The following is a 22,768-nucleotide window of genomic DNA, read 5'->3' on the forward strand; positions in this document are numbered from 1 at the left end:
CGGTATCAGTCCTCAGTAACTGGAGAGGGAATACAGAAACTGTGATACAGTCATGCAATGGAATTCTTTCTATCAGTGGAAAATGAATGAATCTCAGCCATACATCTTACAACATGGACCAATTTTAGAAATAATCTTAAGTAAAAATTAATTTGAGAAATACACAGTATGATGCCATTGTTTTATGGAATCAGATGTTCTTTGGAAATATATGTAATGAAATTGTAAGTTTTATTACTCACATATGATAGAAGTTATACAGTTATGCCGGGGGTTCCCCAGGCCACCCCCAGCTTTGGTGATTTACTAGGAGGACTACAGCGTTCAGCATATAGTCATACTCACGGCTGTGATTTCTTTAGTGAAAGGATACGAAGCAAAATCAGGAAGAGGAGCGCGAGGGGTGAAGTCTGGGGGAAGCGGGCCTTTCAGGAGCCCTCTCGCTGCTCCCTGCTCATTCCCTCAGCAGTGAGCTGTGACAATACAGCCGGGTCACTGCCTCCCAGGGAAGCTTGTGAGACACTCAGCACCAAGGGCTTGTCCCCTGGGCTGCCCTGCCTGGCATGTCCCCACATTCCAGACTTGCAGAAGGAAAGCAGGTGTAAACCGTGTGGTTTGGAGACACAGTTGGGGCATGGTGAGCCACTCTTAGCACTTGTGGGAAGGGTGGAAACCCTCCCGAAGTCCAAGTCCCAGGTACTAGTCAAGGGCCAGCCTTGTAAGTGAACCCTTGAAAGGACAGCAGTCAGGCCTGCTATGTTAATTCTCTTCTGCACAACAGCACATTGTACATTATGTGTCAATCTAAATGACATACTAACGTAATTAATGCTGCTATAGTATTTATATGTTGTATTTATGAATAATCTATTCGTTTTATATTAAAATTATTGAAAAAGTAAGGGAATGATAAACCATTCAGGAGAATGGTTATCTTGGGGGGTAGCAAATATGGAACTTTAGTGACATCAGAAATATTCGATTTCTTAATTTAGGTTGTGGGTTCATTCATATTTCTTTGACTGCTTTATAAAGTAAGTACATATATTATATAGTTTTTTTTTTTTTTTTTTTGGTGAGGAAGATTGGCCCTGAGCTAACATCCATTGCCGCTCTTCCTCTTTTTGCTTGAGGAAAATTGTCACTGAGCTAACATCCGTGCGAGTCGTCTTCTATTTTCTGTGTGGTACACTGCCACAGCATGGCTTGATGAGTGGGTCCACACCCAGGATCCAAACCCGCAAACCCTGGGCCACTGAAGCAGAGTTCACGAACTTAACCACTGGGCCAGCCCCAGATTTTTTACGTATCAAGTTTTGCATAGTGCAAAACTGCTTTTTTAAGCCAAAAGAAACATTTGGTTACCTAATTCCTGTTTTGCCAGGATGGCAAGTTTTCATCACTTGCTGCCACTGAACAGCAGCCAGTCTCAGGGTGACCTTGGGCACTGGTCTCATTGCACTGTGGAGGCACAGCAACACGCCTCTGTTCCCCTCCTCATCAAGGAGCAGAAACGGGCGGCCTCGTCCGGGAGGAGCCATGAAAAAGTTGGGAAGCGTGAAGCTGACGAAGCTTTCTTCGCGGGCTGGCTGGCGGCATGGTGGGCTGCGGGAAGTGGCACCTGGCTTACAGAGGGCAAGAGGGGAAAGGGGGCAGGAGGGAAGCCCGGAGCGAGTGCGCAGGCAGCGCTTCGGGATCGTGCCATCCAGGGAGGACGTCTGAGCAGACTGGAGCCTGGGGAGGACCAGAAGTCCGCGGTCGGTTCCGGGCTCCTCAGCACGGTTTGCGGCTCTGCTGTAGACGGGAAGCTCCCCAGGGAGCGCGTGGTCTGAAGCAGCCCATTCGAGCCCGTGGGAGGGGAGGCCAGTCTTCTAGGCGTCAGGCAGGTTTGAGACGGTCACTTCTGGCTGTGAAATGGACGTTTCTGTTCAAGTCATGTCATCTTATTGAGTGCCTGTCAGGACCTGGGCACCGTCCATGTCACCTTTCATCTTCACTACCCTGTTAGATCACAGCTTCATTCTAGAGAGAGAACTAAAGCTCAGAGAGGCTGAGGAAGGTGCCCAAAGCATGGCTGTAGGGTCAGAACTGGGAGTCAAGGCTCCATCTTACGAAGATGCTCGCTGCAGTGCTCTTGCTGACCATCTAGGCTCCTGCTGCGCTAAGACGAGATTACAGCCTGACTGCGTGTGTCGCCCGTGCAGCCTCTGCCCCGAGCGCTCTGTGTCTTGTTCTTTCAGCCGTGCGGCGTTGCACAGCATGTGCTGTCCTCGTCTCAGAGATAGGTAAACCTGAGGCTGCATGGGTCATTTGACCCGCCCAAGGTCATATTACTAGGAGGTGGCAGAGGTGGGATGTGAACTCAATTAAGGTTTTACATTATTATGTTCTCCAGAGTTACTTCTGTGACCCTGCCAGTCAGTCAGCCAACATTTGAGAGCCTGGCATATGCTGGGCTGTGGGGATCTAGTCACTCGGGACGTGGGCCTGCCCCTGTGCGTCCAGTCCAGGGTAGGGACCGCGTTAGTCGGCATCACGGTGTGGTACGGCTGATGGGCAGCAGGGGGTAGCCTGGCAGGGGCGGGAGCCCTGGCGTCGCACTGTCTGGCTTCACACCCTGGCTCTGCGCTAGATGGACTGGAGGCAGGAGCAGGTTAACTAACTTTTCTACGGCTCTTAAAAGAAATCTGTGAAACGAGGGTAATATCAAAGGGAGGATTGAGTGAATTAGCCTTTGTGACATGGGTCAGAGACACTCCACCTTGTGGAGTTTTCTTTAGCAGTCCGAGCCTGCAAGTGGGGGCATTCTGCGCATGCGCTCGAGCCCCTCGAGCCCGCGGAGGGCGGGGAGGCGAGCGCACAGGCCGCGCTTCCGTTTGCCCTGTGGGCGCTTTTAGCGCTGTGCGCATGTCTGAGTCCTGAGTGCTGACTGATGCTTCAAGACACTCTAAATTGTATCCACAATGGAAACAGATGATGGTTATATTTGTACCACTAGATGGTGGAGTTTCCAAATTTCAGTAATTAGTTTAACCTCTTTTCACGTGTTTTGGTATTTCAGATTGTAATTAAATATTTTCCTGCAGTAGAGATTAATAATTTTCTGTCAGGTTCATTTATAATGCTTAAGTTTGTTGTTTTTCTAAATTATATATGGGATGGGCTTAAGATAGCAAGAATTGTTTCTCTGACATGGTACTGATTGCTAAGCATTCATTAGCTGATTTTGGAGTCATACTTTAAGTACATTTATTTCATGTAAAACCTTTAAAAAAAATAGGCGGCGCGTGGTTGACAGCTGGCCCCGGTGGTTTCTAGCGAGCGTGTGGCCTCACTCCTGGCGCTCTGCGTCTGTCTGCAGAGCAGCCCTCGTTTCCTGCCGCCTTGCTGTCCAGCAGCTTCTGCTCCGATAGCTGACAGCAATCTGTTTGGATGTGTTACTGGCATTGCTGTTTCAGGGAGAGGATTAGGAGCTGGGTTTAGAATAAAAGGTTTTCTGCTAAGATGAAAAGTATAAGCAGTAGGGATTAACACAGTTGGACCTAAAGAGGATTTTTTGACAGGTGTATGTTTAGGCTGTTGTCTGATGGCCTCTAATTTTCAGCTAATCTGATTGTCATTTGTTCCCCTTGAGTTTAGCCGCTGGTGGTGTGGGGCACCACAGGGCTTTGGAGGGGGGCGGGCAAGCTGGGCTTGACCTGGTAGCTGTGCGGCGTTGGGTGAACACCACTTCATCTTTCTTAGCCTGTTTCTTCACATACAGACAGGGCGATGAGACTTTCTAAGTGGGCTTGCTGAGGAAATGCGGTAATGTGGGTAGCGTATGTCCGTGCCCCTGCGAACTGCACACAGCCAAGGGAAGACCCTCCCCATCAGTGCGGGTTTTCCCTTTTCAGTGACCACGGATGGCCTTAGGGGAGACTGATGTGTATACGCCTCTCTGTACTTAGACAAACGACCCAGATTACCATGTATTTTAAGTTCCTTTAGCTGCATTTAGCCACTTTGGACTGCCCTTACCCAACATTTTGTCTTCCGTAGTAGTCCTTAGGCCTGGTATATGCCTCCCAATCCATTTTAATTTTCTAGTTTTAGGCTTCTATAGGCCATGAAATCAGATTACCAAATTTGTCAAAAAGTGAGTCTAAAGTAGGAATAAGTGGGTTGTGTGGGATCTGGAGGAGGTACTTGCTATGAATAAAGTACATGGATTATAACAAATTTCTTTGTGGGGGGGGGCTTGAAGTCGTCTTTTTAACTTTTGTATTCTCTGTGGATTTTTTAAACAAATAATTATAGTCAATGCATACGTAAGCTTTCATCTTATAAGCAACTGTCAGTGGTGAAGTTGTTAAAGTAGTCTTGGTAACATTATATTTGGGAAAATACATTGAAATTGCCAATCAGACGTTAAGAGTTTTTAAAAAATTGTTTTTACAGGGGCCAGCCCCATGACATAGTGGTTAAATTCAGCGTGCTCCGCTTTGGCAGACCGGGTTTGCGGGTGCAGACCTACACCAGTTGTCAGCCATGCTATGGTGGTGTCCCACATATAAAGTGGAGGAGGATTTGCACAGATGTTAGCTCAGGGCTAATCTTCCTCAGCAAAAAACAACAAAAAAAGTTTTTACAAATCAGATAACTGAATTAAAACCACGTTAATAAATGTCTTTCTCTCTTTATTTTAGCTATGACTTCACGCCTATGGATTCTTCCGCAGTCTATGTGCTAAGTAGTATGGCCCGTCAGCGCCGTGCGTCTTTGACTTGTGGAGGACCTGGAGGTCAAGACTTTGCAAGATCTGGATTCAGTAAAAACTGTGGCTCACCTGGGTCCTCACAGCTCTCTTCCAGTTCTCTGTACGCTAAAGCTGTCAAAAACCACAGCTCAGGGACTGTGAGCGCCACTTCTCCTAACAAATGCAAAAGACCAATGAATGCCTTCATGCTTTTTGCCAAAAAATACAGAGTCGAATACACTCAGATGTATCCAGGGAAAGATAACAGGTAAGGACAGTGACGTTCCTGATGAGAAGCATTAACACCTCGTGCAGTTCCCGGGAACAGGGGTAGTTGAGTAAACTTACTCGGTAGCTGTTATTATTGCATTCTTTCTGTTTTCTTAGGTTGGCTGTAGAGTTTAGGTGGCATTTTTAGGAGCGTATGTAACTGTTCTGTAATACCTACGCAGGTAATTAGCGTACCAGTGTGAGGGTCTGCCTTCTAAAATCATGCTCCATGTCACTTGCCTATTAGAGGACACGGTTCTGACAACTGACCGTTGCGTCTTTATAGAACAGACTAGCGCCTCCTTGTGTGGGATGTGAAGAGGTGCTTACTGTGCTGCTGAGTGCCCTGTGGAACGGCAGGCGGCGGCGGCGTGTGGGCACTGCCACAGCTGTCCAAAGACTCGACTCCGAGGCGGCCGGGTAGAGCCGGGGGGAAGCGAAGTCTGCTCCTGCCCCCCATGCTCGGCCCTCGCCGCCCACCTGAGTGCTCCGCCTAGCCAAGTGAGCTTCCACTATTCCTAGTTCCCTGATCAGCAAAACTCCTGTTTCCTTTACCCTCAGAATCATGAGAAAAGTCAAATGATTATCCACGTAAAATAATGAGGTTTTGAACTCAGGTTTGAATGTCTCATGAGCTTAATTTATATATATAGTGTGTGTGTATCTATATTTTTGATAGAACTGACATACAACATTAGTTTCAGGTGTACAACATAATGATTCGATATTTATATATATTGCAAAATGATCACCACAATAAGTTTAGTTAACATCTGTCACCATACCTAGTTACAAATTATTTCTCTCGTCGTAAGAACTTTTAAGATTTATTCTTGTAGTAACTTTCAAGTGTGGTACACAACCTTAGTAAATATAGTTCCCCTGCTGTACATGCATCCCCAGGACTGACTGATTTGTAACTGGAGGTTTACCTCTCGACCATTGTCACCCATTTCGCTCAGCCCCGCCTTTGGTAACCACCAGGCTGTTCTCACGAGCTTCATTTTTAAGTATTTGCATTTTTACACCAAATGCATCTCTGATTTGGGAACTGATACGTAATGTGAATATTTCTTACTGATTAACTGGTAAATGTGTCAACCATTACATGGTACCTTTAACCCAGAGACTATAAAAACGGGTTTTTATTTTAATAAAGGAAGATGCGATACAATGTTTAACTGCATCGACTTAATGAGTAAAAAAATATATTTCCAACATGTTTAATTTCTTTTTAAGCGGTAGAGCTTCTGTGGCTGCTGCTCTCCTGAAGCTCAGGTGCCCGTCTCTCGCCTCCATATCAGTCGTTGTAGATCATTTGTGTGCACTTCCTGCCATCATTCCAGGACCTTCTGTTTTGTATGAGCCATGAAATGAACAGTCAAAAGCTCTTCATAAAAGGAAAATGGTTTATGTCCCCATGTCCGGGATGACACCATGCAGTAGGTTTGGGAGCAGATTATATAAGAAATATAAACAGAAAATAGCTTCACATTTCTATCATGATGTATCTTAGCAGCTTTGCTTCTTTCCCTTTGGGTTCACGCAATTTGCCCATAAGTACAAATACTGCCCAAGGTTTATTTCATTTCATCTAAGGAGATAAACAGTAATGTGCATAGTTAATGCCATCACATTTTCACTTTAGTTGCATGAATGAAAAAAAGACTTTTATTCTAACAATTTGATGGGTTATGGGCACAAACAGAAAGTAAGAGTAGCTTTTAATCCACGGTGAGTACTTCATGCTGCTGACACGGAACACCGTTCGCCTTAATACCTTAAACACCTTTGAGAAACTGACGGACCTGGATAGATAGAAACCATTTCTGTGAAATATTTAACTTTTCTTGTTAAACCTGAGCTTTGTAGAACATCCAGTTTTTAGCCATTTTAGATGTCCTTTGACAATTGGAAACACTGGCACTATTCCGGGAGGGTTAACTGCCAAGATGATGATGAAGGGACAGTGTGACCTGGGATTTTGCTGGAAATGACTGTAGCCTTGACCTCGTCCCTTCTCTGGGTTAGACAGGAGTTGTTTTTCTTTTATCTTTGTATTTCTTTTTCAAATAGCAGCACATGCCATGAGTTTTAGGAAAAATTCTTGCCTTCAGTAGTGTGTAACTATTTATTTTACAGAGCCATAAGTGTGATCCTTGGTGACAGGTGGAAGAAAATGAAGAATGAAGAGAGAAGGATGTATACGTTAGAAGCAAAGGCTTTGGCTGAAGAACAAAAACGTTTAAATCCTGACTGTTGGAAAAGGAAAAGAACCAATTCAGTATGTTTGAACAAGTAGTTGCTTAAAATGATCTTGACTTGCCCTCGAAATTGTACTGGCATGCTGGAATGACGATTCTAACCTTTAAAAGGTTGTGTTGATGCTGTTTCTCAGCCTTGTTAGACTTCAAAATCTAATTTTTCCACACCATGCTAGAAGGCAGCCAGCTTTTCTTTTCATTGTTAAGTGCCATCTACTCTTTTAGCACGGAAAGTAGAAGTAGAAATCTCAGGCGTGCTTAATGTTTGTCCGGAAATGTTGAGGTAGAAAAATAATTTTGGAACATAGTATTTCTAGTTGAGCTGAAAGATGATCATCATAGTAGAACATTTTTCTCATTTTGGGGGGTGTGCCTCAGCGGCCTTTCATTTCTTAATTGGTGAAGGGCCGAGGAGGATGGAGGTGTGGGCGTGTGGTACCCAGCCTTCGTGGGGACTTGTGACATCTGTGCCGAATCTCTAGATTAGAAACCTCAGGAATGAGAAGTGGGCAGGCCCAGGAGGACTGGTAAACAGGTTGGCAGCAGCATCATGCTCGCGGACAGAATTGATCCTAGGAACTTTTCTGTCACTAGAGGAGCATCTTTTCAGTTAAGCATTTTTAGATAAATTACAAGCAAACTTGACACGATAGAATGAGCTCAACTTGAAATATAATTTAAAACTGAAAGGAAGATGTCAGTATTTTGCAGGGGGGGGCTGGCCGAGGACGTCTGAAATCATTCATTCTGTGCATATGCGCCTTTTTCTTCAGGGCAGCATGCACTTCACATCCGTTTAAACTTTTCAAGAATTTCTTGTGGAGAAAGTCGGTAGGCAGATTCCAGTACGAGAGGGTGGTGGAACTGGCCGCTTGTTCTTTGCTGCCTTAGAGTTCCACGTGGTAGGACTTTACCTCCGTCCCCTTTCCCCTCGCTTCTCCTAGCCCATCTCTCTTTTCTCATCATTTTCATAAATTTTCTGGATGCTTGAGCCATCAGATATTAGCAAACTTTTTAAAATCACCACCTTTGGGAAAGCAGTCTTTCTTTAATAGTAAGTTTCTAAGCATTATCCATCTTAGCTTTCAGATGTAGAATTACTGTGTATTGACTTGTAAACATTCACTGAGTTTTATTTTATCTCCACAGGGCTCACAACAACATTAAACCAGGCTGTTCACGTTCTTAAGTCTGTATTTGCGTAAGCGTTGACTGTTGATGGAAGGACTTAAGAAGATCAAGGTCCCCCTATTTGACCTGAATTCGTGTGACCATAAGATACTGATAGCAGTGAGTCTTGAAATGATTTCATAATGAGTGAGGATTTGCTTTCTCCATTAGAGCATTAAGCTAAAACTATCAACATTGTAAACCAAATTGCCTTATTTTTCTTCCAAACTTCATATATGTCTATCAGGTAATATAGGCTTGAAAATTGATATCCTGTGGTGCTAAAGTACAGTAGAAAGAGGAGAAGTGTATACATGTTCTATTTTAAATTGTACAAAAGGGGAATTGAAGAATATGTACCTGCTGTTTATACATTGCCTCCTTACTGCTTATTAATCTGTATTGTACACATAATGGGAGGAAACGGAAGCTGGGAGTTGGCCTTTCCTTGACCGACCACCACATAGCTCAGCATCTGTGCCAAACACGGGAGCTCCTAGTGTGGCCAGTGCCAAGAGGCTGCCAGAACATGTGGCAGGTGGATGGCGTCCGCGTTCCAGCGCAACGGCCACCTGCTGTATTGGCGCCGTTATGCCGCGTGTGTGCACCAGGTGGCAGCACCCACCCACGCTTCCCAGGGGCGACCCAGCCCAGGCCGAGGGACAGTTAGTTAATAGCATTGGGATATAGTCACTGTAATGGTGCTGTTAACAGTTGACACCATTGTATTTTTTAACTTTGTGTTCTGTATCTCCTCAGCCACCTATCTTAACTATCTTATGTGTCATCGTATCTTTCTGGTGGGGGCAGACTTTGCACTTGTGACAGTGCAACACTTGCACTTTACTTTCCTCCAGCTGTCTAAAAGTAGAGCAAACACATTGGCAATGCAGCTGCTTTTGCTCTGAGCTACAATCATGGCTTGTCCTGTAATTTACCGAGCGGTGTTTCTGGTTAGGGATCACAGCTGTAAAACTGATTTCAGTTCATTATACTTTTCAGGATGTTGCCCCTCAAGTTTGCACACTATATTCTTGTATATTATTTCAAATAAAATGGACAAAATTGTTTCTCTCTCTGCCTTCCGCTGACCGTGACTGCGCTTTGTGCGTGAGTCATCAGAATAACGGGTTCAGGGGACGGGAGATGCTGACGGGGATTTTAAACGTTAAGAACAAAATATTAATGACAGGGCAAGGAAAAACAAGGACCTAGATTATCTACTGTTTCTAAGACTCTTTGTAGAGTAAAAGCTGCTTTGACTTCGCCCCTCTGCTACAAAATCAAACCGCCCTCAACGTCTGCTTTTAATAAAATGACGACGCACAAAGTGTACAGACGGCCTTGCTCTATCTTTATTAAAGAGAGGATGTGACATGTTTAAACAACACGTAACCTTATGTCTCAGCTTCAGGGTATTCCACTAGTTCCCAAACTTGGCTGCATATTGGAAACACTTGGGGAGGTGTGTAAAAAAAATACTAATGCCTGGCTCCTCCCTCAGATACGCTGATACTAGGTGCAACTAGGGCATCAAGATTTTCTGCAGCTTCCACCAGTGGCTCTAATGTGCAGCCAGATTTGGAAACCACTGGCCACCCGCTCATCCAGAGGGGAGGACTGGTTGGGAGAAGCAGGTACTCAGATAACCTGATCATATCCCTTCGGAAGCAGTGGGGCTTTGTGTGTGTACCTAGAGGGCAACTCTGATACGTGAAGGGAAAGAAATCTGAGCTAGCCTCGTAGAAAAGCCTGACAAGAGCTGGAGGTCTTTCTGGAAAAAGCAGGTCCTTGGAGTTTGATGGTGGTGGTGATGAATCTGTTTTGACGTTTTATGCTGTTTAGGGCTAAAGAGGGAAAGAGATCAACATCAAGAGGAAATTGAGAAAAGTCATTTACATTCTTAACCGGGTGGAAAGTAGCTGTCTTAAGTACGTGTCAGTGTCACTGCCAACCTTGGATGGCTTAGCGCAACGTGGAAGTTAAGAAATACTTCCCATGACTACTGAAGAGCAGACATAGCTTTTTGAAGCAGTTGAACCATTATGGGATAAACTGGTGCAAATTCTTTGCCTTCTCTACTTCTCACTGATTGAACATAAGCTTCCAGGGCTCCCCTGAAAACCAAAACGAAACAATGTCAAAAAATTAAAAGCTTAGAGGGTGCCAGTATATAAAAGAAACAAGCCCACTTCTGGAATGGCCACGCCCACTTCCGCAAGCTGAGTGGCCGACAGCCTCCCGGCCTTGGTGGGGAGTGACCGTGGTTAAGGTGCAGAGCCCCAGACACTCTCAGTCTGCGCTGTGCCTGAGGTGAGATCATAGCGGCAGAGGCTCTCTGGCCTCCCTTTGCGCCACGCCGCGCCAGAGAGACTCCTGCACAGCCGCATGCAGCCCGCGTGTGCGCAGGCCACGAGGGGAGCCCTGCATCGTGGACGGTGTGCTCCGGCGGGCCCCGCCTTTGCCACACACCGCAACACGGGAAGGGGCGTTACAGTCCTGTTACCTGACGGAATATGAACCACAAGGAGAATAAATTGCTCTTGGCTCGAAGTTTTGGCAGATTACATGCTAAGGGGGCAGACTGAATTTAGTCAAGGGTATGTGGTACCAGCCGGTTATTTATGATTATCATGTTCTTGTGCAACAGATCAGGGCAGGGGGTCAGCAAACTACTCCCATGGCCACATGCACCCTTATACGCTGGTTCCTTTCTCTTCTGTCTGGCGGCTTTCACACTGCAGCGCAGAGCTGAACGGTCAAGGCAGAGGCCACCTGGCCTGCAAAAAAGCCTAAATATTTACTATCTGGCCCTTTATGGAAAAGGCCTTCCAATCCCTCAACCAGATGATCTGTTTAAATGTCAGATCATGTTTAAGTGGAGTTAAAAACAATGGTTAAAAGATTATTTTTCCATTCTTGGTCTATTTAAGTCCCAAGTATAACAATCAAATTTTTGTCATCATCATATTGTTTAAAGTTTCACACTCTGAGGTTAGAGCATTTCTGTGAAGATGTAAGTTAACACCGTTACTCAGCTCACATATTCAATCTCAAGTCTCATCTACTATGTAACTCTGAACTGGTTTCTTTGCTCCCAAACGTGAGAATATGAATTCTCGGTCAGGTTGCTTCATTATTTCACTTCGCTGTGGGGAACACGCCCGCCCGGAGTCTGGCCAGCTCCTGGCTCATTCCAGCGTCCTCCCCCCACCATCTGCCTTCCTCGTTTCAGCTACTGTACATGACGGAATCTCCAATCTCTTATTTCTGGCCTGGCCTCCCTCCTGGTCTGTCTCCGCCTGTGTTCTGGACGTCTTTATCTGAGTTCTTCCACGTATCCCTCAAACTCAGCTGTCAGAAACTTAGGGCAGTCCAGACCCACAGACTGTACACCACCAAGAGGGAACCCTAATGTAAACTACGGACTTCGGGTGATGGCGTGTCAGTGTGGGTTCATCGATTGTAACAAGTGCACCACTCGGTGGGGGGGATGTTGATAATGGGGGAGGCTGTGCATCTCTGGGGGCAGAGGGTGTACGGGAAATCTCTGTACCTTTTCAAATTTACTGTCAACCTAGCCCTGCTCTGAAAAATAAAGTCTATCAAAAAAGAAACCTAGGGGGAAAAGTCTCCCATAGGGTAGTGATCTCCCTCCCTCCCCGGTTTCAGCAAAGGGCGCCGTCACCTCCCCGAGGTCGCTGTCTGAAGCTCTCCTCCAGGCCCGTGCCGGGTCGGTATCCAGCACTGTTCGTTTCCCTTAGGTGTTTCCGCATCTAGGCCCCTCCCCTTGCTGCAGTCTGAATCCTGCCACTTTGTGCCCTAAGTGCTGCTGCAGCCTGGAGGTGGCGGGCAGCCTTGGGCCTGTTTCAGCCCCGACTACAGCGAGAGACAGCTGCCTGAAGTTCCTCACTTGCCATGCCCCAGTCCCATCAGGACAGTGTGCAAACGCGACCCCACCGAACACCAGCTTCACCATCAATCTCCCCCAACCCTGTCTGTGCCGCTGCTGGGCTCCAGACGTCTGCTGTGGCCTAGGAAGACCCTCCCAGCATTAGTTCCCATTGTTTGTGTTACCAACACGCACAGTGTGGCTTCACCCCGCTTGTGACTCAGCCCGACCTCAAAGCCCACCCAGGGAGAGGTCGGGGGGTTTGTGAGAAGAGCACTCCGAAGTAAAGATGTCTCTGCCTCACAAGGGCTGGCCGCAACAGGGCCTGATTCTCTTCGACCGCACTGAACATCTCTTCGTTATCAAGGCCCATTCTCTTTGGCCTTTCTCATCATCGTCCCTGTCCCTGGAATGTCCTTCACTCAGGACCAGGCTCCAAGGCCCTCTTGCTGCTAAAGCCTTTCCTGTAAACTCCAGACCGCGTGAAAGACCTACCACCGCCATGGGTGACACAAATCTGTGGCGAGGCCCCGGCCTTCGGCATCGATGGCCGTGGCTGAGCAGGAGCCCAGCATCGGGTGGGGGCTGCGGCCTGAAGGCCGGCTCGAAGCTCCCTGCAGGGCTGGGTTACGGGGAAGCAGCGTGCGGAGGGCCGAGCGGGCCCCCGTTTACGAGGCACGCCTACAGGTCAGGCTCTGCCCCTGCCTAGCTGAGCGAGCCAGGCCACATTTTGAGCCTCATCTGCAAGATGGGAAGACCGGCTACCAGACTCAGTCATAAGAACTCCAAGAGGGTGAAGCTCCTGGCTCTCCCAGGGGCAGAGAGGCGGCGACACAGCCCGTACACGCTGGTGCCCCCTCCACACCTGTGGGGGCTCAGACTCTCCAGTAGCTGAGCAAGCTGTTCACGCTTCTCCGCGGCACTGTCACACGATAGTGCAAGCAGCTGTTCACTCTAAGTCTCCCTCTTAAGATGTAACTTAACTTTGAGGGTCGAGGCTGTTTTGTTCATTTCTGAAGCCCCGGGACCTACTGCTTGACAAATACATGGTGAATGAATTAAAAAAAATAAATTAGAAATACACAAAGATAGAACTGCAATAAACAATAAAGATAAAAGTGCGGAAGAAAGTAAATAAAGGAGAAAGGTGATGGTAGAGATCCTCAAAGGCAGCACAGGCGTGCGAAGTGGAGTTTAATGCTCTGAGAGGATAACGTTCTGTGAGGCGCCTGAGCGCATGTCAGAGCTGGGCCTCAGTGAAGCGCTTCCTCTACGAGGACACTTGCTTCTTTGAGGAATGCTTTCCAAGTTGCCATGGCATCCTGAGCAATCACCCTGCTCCCAAAATGTGCTCCCTGCAGGTTCACATGCAGGACAGAAATCCCCAAGAGCCCAAGTGTCTGCGACAGTCATGTATATCTATATCAGTCTGAGAGATCAGTGCCCTGAAATTCAGAGAAACTGTCATCGTTCTGTAGGGAATGGATTAGATCCATTTTATCTAATAAACGGAGACAAATCAACTTAGCAGCTTTATCTGCATTCCAAAAGGCTGACATCCCACAAACTAGACAACGTGTAGAGAAAGTGCAGAAGCGAGCTTGGTTAGGTTTTTGGTCTTCATCAGAAGCACCGTCAGAACGATGAGGAGACACAGATTAAAGCTGCCCTCCCACGCAAGAGCAGAGCAAACTTCTCAAGCAATTATCAAATTACTTCATTTGCTCGAACAAAACATCAGTGTTCCTGGAAGTAAGGCCACACGTTATGTAAGAGTTAGTCTCAATCCAGTGTAGCCAACATAAGCAGATATTAAAGTTAGCCTTATTGAAAAAGAAATTAGAACAGGAGCTGTGCAATTAGTAGAGGAATGGGGCTTCTGGCCACACGGCAGCACTGCTCAACGTGACACCAAGTAGCCGAGTAGAGGTTTTAATGGAACACAAGACTGACTTCAGGCAGGCAGTAAAAGTCAAACCTAATGACTTAAAGGTCCACCACGTGCCTCCACAGGCAGGAGAGGCCCGGCCTGCCCGCGGCTCCACCCTCCCTCTTGGTCCCATCTCGGGCACCCGGTTCTCAGAACTGGTGGTATCTAGTGCCACAGAGACACCAGGAGGAGAGCACAAACGTCACCCTCCGCCAGCGGGGATCCTCTGGTTCTGCAGACATACAGAGGAGCTGAGGGAGCAGTTCCCAGCCTGTGGGCCCTGGACCACGGCGGGAGGGCAAGGAGGCAAGAAGGCACCCAACCTCGAGAAGTGTCTGCTAACTGGAGAGAGAAAAAGTACCGAGAGGCAGATAGAGTCTGTAAACATTTGTGGCATCATAAAGGTGTTCTCCAGTCACAGAGACGAAGGAGAAGCAGCAGGAAGAGCTGGCGCTCCACTGCAAGTCCCAAGAGTGAGTGGGTTTGAGGCCACTCCCACCACTGCCGCAGAGCTTGCGAGAGCTCTGCAGCACAAACTCAGTCTGCATCTTTACTGAGGACAGTCCCACAGGGCTCCCCGCGCTGCCGCCTCCGTCCCTGAGGGCACACGCCTGTCTGAGCGGCTGCCCGTGGGGGCCGAGTAGGTACAACTGCCCCGACTCACACCACTTGGCCCCATGAGTCCGTGATTACTCTGATTTTAAAATTCACTTGACAAGTACCCATTCGAGCTCTAGAGAAACATCTGGTGTCAAGAGGAAACCAAAAGGAGGGCAGAGGAGAGTTCGTTAGCTGCCCTTTCTTCAGCAGCAGGAGTTACACTTGGCCAGATGCGCCCTCCTCTGTGACGACTTCACACGGTGCCAGAGGCACAGAGGAGTACACGACGAGGTTTGCCCCCAGAGCGAAAACACATTTACTGACATTTAAAGAGCAGTCCTCGGCCTGGGTTTATCCGCAGGGGAAAGGAATTCACCCAGTGGTGCTTCCGGACACAGGGACAAAGTTGTTTTGCAATAACAGATCAGAAAGAACACTGTCCAGGAGCAAGCTCCCTCCTCGCCAACAGCCTGGGCCGGGCCAGGAGCACGGGGTCTCAGACTCCCCCAGGGAGGGCGCGACCGGCCGCTCAGGGCACGAAGGCTCTGACAGCAGGCGTGTGTGGAGTGATGGGTGGGCCTTACTGAAAAGGCACGACCGTCTTTCTGAGCATGATTTTCAGCTGCTAAATCTAGACTCAGCAACAGCAGTGCTGATGACACCACTCAGGAGACATTTTTAAAGAGAAGCAAAAGAAACAGATTTGTGATGTGCCCACAACAGGCCAACTGTGTGGATGAACACATTCCAACTCGTTCAGAAGACGAAACTGAACCCCGTTCAATGAACTGAATCCTGAATCCTCGTCTGTTACCCCTGAGAGAGTCTCTGGGACTCAGGAAAAAGTCCACCAAGACTGCACACCCCTGACTCAGCCCCAGGCCCAGCCCCCACCCCACACCCGGAGCCTCGTCTGAGGGCGGTTTTCAGCGGTCACATGGACTGGCAGCCTTTCCCATTTCTTGGTCAGATGCTCAGAGCTGAGAAGAGTGACAGATAAGGAGCAGAGCAGACTCCCGGGCTAATCCACTCTTTACCCACACAGGCCCCCGTGCGGAGGGCCAGCGGCTCACCGAGGCTCTGAAGTGTGCCCGAAGCTGCTGGGCTGATGTTTCTCAGTGCCCTCTTGTCGCTCCCTCCCTGGTGGTCTCTCAGCTATAACTAGGGCAGGCATCTCGGCCTCGGCTGTGCAGGGAACCGCTGGGGCAGCGTGAAGAAATCCTGATGCCAGGCCCCAGCCCCAGCGATGCTGAGGTAGTCGGGGCGGGGGGTGGGGCGGGGCTGGACCCCAGGGTTTTTCCAAGCTCTGTAAATTATTCCCATGTGCAAACACGGCTCAGAATCACCTCACCACATGAGCCCCGCTCTGGCTTTGCGGAACCCAAGTTACCACCTGTACTCAGGCTGGAGCAAAGGCTGGTGTAGTGCCATGGTCCCCTGGCCAACAGCACGAGGATGCCCTGGGAGAGCTGGGATCGGCTTCAAGAGCTATTTAAGAGGGACAACTGACTGGATGTGGGAACGAGGGTGACAGAGGAGCTGAACGATAATGAAAGGTTTTCTAGCTTGGCTGGACAGCTGACAGTGACACACCCACCAAGACAGGGAGTCTAGGAGAAGGAGCAGGTTTGAGAGGAAGGGTGATTTATTTTAAAGATTTTGGGGCTGAGATGTCTGTGGGGCCGTGAGTGGTGACCTATAAGAGCAAGTGTGCTGGCCTGAGGCCCCAGGCAATCAAGCTGAGCCACAGCCCTGGGAGCCATCAGGATAGAGAGGTCACGAGAGTCATGCGTCTGGATGGGCTCACCTGGGGACCAAGGTACACACAGAGCGTGAAGGAAAAGGAGCCCGGAACGAGCTGTGGGAAATGATGGCATTTAAGGAATGGCTAGAAGACGACAACGCAGCAAAGGAGGCTGAGGAAAACAAAGGCCAGAGAGGACAAAGCAGAAACTGATGACAGGGTTCACAGGAGCTCCGAGAAGGCAAGGCCGTGTCCTCAGGGCCCAGCACATGGTCAGCATCAATAACAATGTGTTGAATCAGTCAGTCGACAAGGAGTTTCAAGAAGGAGGTGGTGGTCAACTCTAGCTAAGACTGCAGAGCGACAAGCAGGAACAGAAACATCTGAGTTTGGTGGCTAAGAGGCCTCTAGAGATTTTGGTGAGAGCAATTTCAGAGAAAAACACTGATGGGAGAGAGATGCTTAATAAGCCGTATGTGACAGTCAAAGCTTCCCACCCTGGGCCTGTCTGGGGTGTAAGGGGGTGTGTGCGTGTGCACATGTGCATATGTGCATAAACACACTAGTGGGGCACTACTGGAGGGCACACGGCATCTACATGGCTGCAACCATCTACATGGTTGTCCTTGTTTTCTACTAACAGCTGCATCACGTTTGGGGATGTTTAAAAGTTTACTCACATCTGTGCTCCACCAGTTCATTAGCTGCAACTAATGAGAATGAAGCAGAAAACGGGGAGCTACGGCAAGGAGTCCTTTCATAGCTGCGGCTGGTTTTGAAACCAGCAGTGCGCAGTTCCTAGGGCTCGATCAGGCATGGAGAGCACAGAAGGGGAGGGGGAGACTGCGAAGTGAAGGACGTGAAGAGCAAAAAGTGCCGTGCCAAGACTTCCCACTGTCGGCAGCTCCAGCACGCACGCGCGTGCCCGGGCAGTGAGGTGGCCTCCCACGAGGAGTGCCACCACGTGCACACACCCGTCCAGGTCTGCTCCTTCCTCCTCCCCTGCATCCCCCACCCTCCCTGGGCTTCCAGAACAGAGAGGTGCCCTGGGAACACATGGCTTTACCTGATGAGGAGGAGCCGGTCCTTTTCAGACGGATGGTCATCCAGCCACTGGGAGAAACGTGCATGGGACCACTCTGCCCTCTGCAGGGTCGGACACAATGAGAGGAGAGAGTACACACAGTCTCCAAGGAATGGCAGCAAGTGCTGGCTCAAAAAGGACTCTCAGGGATTCCCCAGGGGACATCACCCCCAAGACCTGCCCGAGGGAAGGCGAGGCGGCCTTGGTTCACCCTCCTGACCCCCCAGCGGCCTTTTGGACTTGCTGATCGAAGGCGGGTCAGCAAAAACCTTCACGAATGTTGATTACTTGTGTCGCTATTATTTAAAGGGCTAATTTGGGACTCATCAGGTGACTTTTACACCGCTGAGAAAGCAGGGGCACTACTTTCCTTCCTTAATCATTAGCAGCCAAGACAGAAACCCACGACTAAAGAAGGCAAGAGAAGGCCATTCCTGGCCCCCAGTCAGCGAGTGGGGCCTCGTCTTCACAGATAACAGGGAGGAGACCCAAGGGGGCTCTGCCTTCACTTTATTACCTGGAAGGGGGACTTCAGCTCAGCAGGCGCTCTCGTGAACAGAAACTGAATGACGGTGCTGAAGGGAATCACGTCCCCCAGGGCTGGACTGCTGGCCACGTGTTCATTGGTCTGGAAGAGCAGCGGTCTACAGGAGGAAAAAGCAGAAGTTACCTCCTGTTGTTCAACACTGCAGGAGGGGATCTGGTAGAAGAATCACAATGGCATCTTGGTAGAGTGCGGTTGCGCAGCAGTCTCACAGCACAACGCAGAAGCATGAACGATAGTGTTCTCCCTAGACTGGCTGATTCTTAAGTACTTCTTGCCCCTCCCCCGGGCTGGCCCAGACGCACGCACACACACTCACTCTCTCTCTCCCCGCCCGCCCCGCCCCCTCCATCCCTTCAGCTCCTTCCCTGACCCGCAGCTCACTGGCCCTCTGGGTCTGACTTGACTTCAAGGTGACTGACTCGCATCCCCTCCCAGAGCCCATCTGCTGAACAGGCTGAAGTGCAAGCACACAGTGAAGCCTTCAAGTAGTTGTAACTAATACATTCTGATCTTGGTCGAAACTCTCAGCTCTCATTTTAAGTAAACTCCTTCTTTGGGCTATAATCTAATGTGGGTAAATTCAAACATTTTCCACACAACTTTTCAGAGGGCAATTATGTTCTTGTAAACAGATACAAAATTATGACTTTGCTGAACATTCCACCAAAGATCTGTGCCGGCTTCCTGCTGACACCACACACCTGGTGTCACTGTCCACCCTTCCACAGGAGCATGCAGGCACACCTACCCCACTAGCAGTCACCCGTCACCCTGTCAAAAGGTGGCAAGAACAACTTGAAACGTTTATTGACCCCTCCTTGGCTTTGGGCTCTGATGGACAAGAGCTGATCGCGGGCCAGGCTGCAGAGGCTGAATCTCAAGAGGTCAGAGGGCAGCATCTCCTGACAGCACAGCGATGACGGAGGTGTGTCACACAGCCTGTCTCCTGGGCTCTTGCTCCGCCTCATCTTAACTGCTCCCCCAGGGAGGAAGGCCTTCTCAACCAGAGAGACCAGCTGCTTCCTCACACTGCGCGTAAGGTGTGATGTCAAGAGTCAGGAGCGCTCCCAACAGACAGCTGGATCTCAGTGAGTCCAGAGTACTGCTAGAAAGAACGTGTTCATATTTAACTATCCTAGAAGTAAAATCTATCTCTGGTAGAGATCTTTCTCATTCCAGTGTTTTATCAAGTAACATCATTCTGCAATTTATATTCTGTAGTTGCTGTGGAAACATTTCAGTTCATTTGTGTTGCCTATCACCAGACATCCGTAAACCTCCAAAGCAGGCACACCGTGACGAAGGCCTTCCCATGGCCGCGCTGGGAAGGTGGTCCATTGGCCTTGAGAACCTTCAAGGCCAGTCACCTGACAGTGTTCCACGCTGCAGAGCTGGAGGCAGAGTCAAGCACCTAGGCAGGAAACAACCCGCTGCTGAGGGAATCTGGGTCTTGTCTGTAGGCCTCCCTGTAAGGCCATCTGTGTGTGGGGACAGCTCTGTCTCCTTCTAGGTGAAAGCTCCTGCTGTAACAACAGCAGCAGCAACTGCTACCACATACGCACTTACTGTGTGTCAGGCACTGTTTAAGAGCTTTGCATATGTGAACTCATTTATTCCTGAAAAACAACCCTATGAGGGAGGTCCTAGTACAGCCCCATTTTACAGATAGGTCAACCGAGGGCTAGAGAGATCAAGTAAAAGCTAGAAAAGGACAGGGCAAGAATTCACACCCAGGCGGCCTGGCTCTTCATTTCGCCATGCAGCCTCTTTTAGGACATCAACTGCAGCAACTTCTCATCCTGTTCTTAGAACAGATGGACTTACTCTCAGTGAGAATCAAAGAGGCCTGGAGAAAGTATGATTCCAACTGTCAACAGCTCCTCTAGAAAGCCCGTCTGAGAAACTGTTCACAGGATACCATTTGAAGGCCACATAATTATTACCTCTTCGGGTACCCCAAATTCTCTGAGTCAAGGTGGACTGCCAGTCACCCACACACTTGAACCATATCTTCACAGTCTCCCTTGGAGCTACTTTCACCTGCATGGCCTTAGGTCCCTGAGGATGGCAAGTGGCGCTGTCTTCAAGGCCTCGCGAAGCTGACTGGGTTGGGATGGGCATGAGGCTGCACCCAGCTCCACTTCCCAGAGACTGGAGACCTCTCGTCCCAGCAGGGGGAGCTGTAACATCTCACAACCCAAGGTCCCTGAGAGCCGAGCACCTGGCATTCCCAGATAGCTCCCTGGAACCGCAAATCCAGCCTGAGGCCGAGCAGTCTGCTTGCTGTGCGCTGATGAGCCTGCTTCCATGTTTAAGCTGCCGCGGGGGAAGGGGCAGTGGGACGGGGACCCTCTACTGGGCCCCAGGCTCCACCGCAGGCCTAGCATGCCAGAAAGGCCACATGAGGGATGTGGGGGGACGGCAGTTCATGCCTTCACGTCTCTCCCTGCTGTCCCCAGTCCTGGGAGGTTTTCCCCTTCCCCAGCAAAGCCCACTCTTTGCCCAGGCCATGTGACACAGTAGGATTCATCCTGAACGTTCACGACACGCGGAGACCTAGGGGGTGAGTCCTGTATGACAGTCCTCGACTTACTGAAGAGCAGCTGGATGGAATCCTTTCTGCCTCTGCTACAGGCAGGTGACCACGGATTTTGGTCCCCTACCTCTCAGTGCTCTCTGCAGGAAGTCCCATGTACAAGTGCTCCAGAAGGAAGAACTAAGACACACTGCACTTTCTCTTAGGAATTGATGTATTTCCTTCCTTCTGCAAATGAGAATTACACAGCTGATTCAGTTTCTCTTTGTTTTCCTTCCACAGATTCTTAATGCAAACTGCAACCGATCCAGGGCAGAAAGGGAAGGGCAGGGAGGAGGAGGGGCGGGGAGAGAGGAACGGGCCGGGCCGTGCCGTGCCGTGGCTAGCAGCCCGGCCCACACTAAGGCTGCTGGCCGAGAGGCCTGCGGAAGCCAGGCCTGCTAAGAACCAGCTCACTTTACAGTGGGGTCTTCTGGTCAATCCCCTGTCTCTTTGGAGCTCTGAGTCACAGCACTTATTTTTCTGCCAAGACCTCATCTTCCCCTCTAGCCACCGAGAGGGCCGCCGAAAGAACCGTGGAGAGCAACAGCGGACTGAGCCCACGTTATGCATCACTGACGGAATCACCCGTCACATGGAATGCAGACATTTATCTCTGGGGCTCGTTTGAAGAGTCTGAAAGAACACAGCAGGAGAACTCCCTTCTCCTTGATTCCAGGAGGAATCTGAAACACCGGCAAGTGAAAAACTAAATCACCACTTGAGGTGACAGAAGGAACAAAAGGAAATTAATTAAGGTGTTATAAAACGCAGTTACCCTAAATATCATTCTTGGAGAAAAATACTCTAAATACGCAGCACTTCCAAGGTAAACTTTACAGCTAGCAGGTGGTCGTAACCAATCAAGTATTAGGTCCCCTTAGAAAACTCTCTGTTTCCAGTGGGGGGTCTCCACATCAAGTGACTCGTGGCTGTGCCACTGTCGGCCTTCTTTAGGCCGATTACCAAGAGAAGGCAGGCTAAAGTCCTGCTGTCCTTTGTCCACACCCAACAGCAGTGTGGCCCAGGCCATCTGCCACCCCCCACTCCAAGCCTCCTTCTGCTGAGGGGCCTGGGAAGGCAGCAAGACCACTGAGGACGTACACTGAGATCTGGAGCCAGCAGAGAGATGAGGTGGTGGAACAGGACAGGTGGAGGGCCTTCTAAGGGAAGTGGGGGAGGCCTCGCGGAGAGTCTCAGAGAGGCCTGGATATCGTGGCAGGCGGGGCCATGTGGGTCCCAGGAAAGAACGAAGCAGGAGGTGAGGACTGGGGTGAGTCAGGGCTCAAAGCAGAGAGGTTAGAGGACATCCAGGCTCCTTAGAGTATAGACTGTCAATCCTGCAGATCGGGTCAGGAAAGAGGCAGGGGTTCAGGCAGACGTTCTCTAGAATAAAAGTGCACATTTGCCTGAGCGTTCCCGAGGCGTCTCCTGAAGCCCATATGCAGTAGGACCCAGTGAGAGCAGCATCTCACAGCAGGAGGTCGCCTCCAAAGCGGAGAGGTGAGATTCCCTTTAAAACCTGCTGTTTTCACATATGCATTCAGATGCTGTGCTAGGACCAACCAGCGTGCAAACACTCAGGCCTTCTGAAGCAGGAGGTGAGTGCAGCTCACCTGAAACGTGCCTGAAACGCAGCCCTGCAACTCTCACCCAGCCTTGGACGCACAGCCCTGCATCTTGCCCTCTCTCAGCCTCGCCCGCTGCACGCAGGTCACACTGGACTCGCAAGGGTTGTTGTGAGGGCAAAATGAGAAATATCAGTAAAGCCGCTTGTCCACAAGCTTAGCAGAGAGAAGTGACCAGACACTGCCGGAATGAGAACAACAATAAACTAAACCCTCATCCCTCCTGCTCACCAGGGTGCTCCTGGTCCTGCCAGAGCAGGCAGACGCCCAACCAGACCCGGCCTGGCCTGGCTGCCTCCAGGCTTGAGCGTGCAATCGGACACTGG

General features: G+C 49.5%; 2 protein-coding genes across 13 annotated transcripts in view; one reads left to right on the forward strand and one right to left on the reverse strand.

Annotated features, from left to right (window-relative positions):
- Positions 1-9,510, forward strand: part of HBP1 (HMG-box transcription factor 1) — a 33,433-nt gene extending 23,923 nt beyond the window's left edge. For all 6 annotated transcript variants that reach the window (XM_001490734.7, XM_070265440.1, XM_070265438.1 and 3 more), the window contains 3 exons: positions 4,689-5,006; positions 7,151-7,292; positions 8,422-9,510. In XM_001490734.7, the coding sequence (XP_001490784.5) occupies positions 4,689-5,006; positions 7,151-7,292; positions 8,422-8,439 (478 nt within the window). In that variant the 3' untranslated portion in view covers positions 8,440-9,510. The remainder of the gene's footprint in view (positions 1-4,688; positions 5,007-7,150; positions 7,293-8,421) is intronic.
- The window catches only part of COG5 (component of oligomeric golgi complex 5), a 345,803-nt gene that overhangs the window by 8,542 nt on the left and 314,493 nt on the right, over positions 1-22,768 (reverse strand). For 3 of the 7 annotated variants that reach the window (XR_002807321.2, XM_023638888.2, XM_023638887.2), the window contains exons 20-21: positions 18,210-18,336; positions 17,675-17,754 (exon numbers count right to left, since the gene is read on the reverse strand). Coding sequence is in view for 6 of the 7 variants with exons in the window: in XM_023638888.2 (XP_023494656.2) it covers positions 17,675-17,754; positions 18,210-18,336 (207 nt within the window). In the remaining variant the exon portion in view is untranslated. Of the gene's footprint in view, positions 1-9,775; positions 10,560-16,487; positions 17,053-17,674; positions 17,755-18,209; positions 18,337-22,768 lie in introns of those variants that run through there. The other 4 variants (XM_001492486.7, XM_070265436.1, XM_023638890.2 and 1 more) reach the window with 3 other exon arrangements.

This window comes from Equus caballus, chromosome 4 (genome assembly GCF_041296265.1).
Source record: "Equus caballus isolate H_3958 breed thoroughbred chromosome 4, TB-T2T, whole genome shotgun sequence".
Classification (NCBI taxonomy): Eukaryota; Metazoa; Chordata; class Mammalia; order Perissodactyla; family Equidae; genus Equus; species Equus caballus.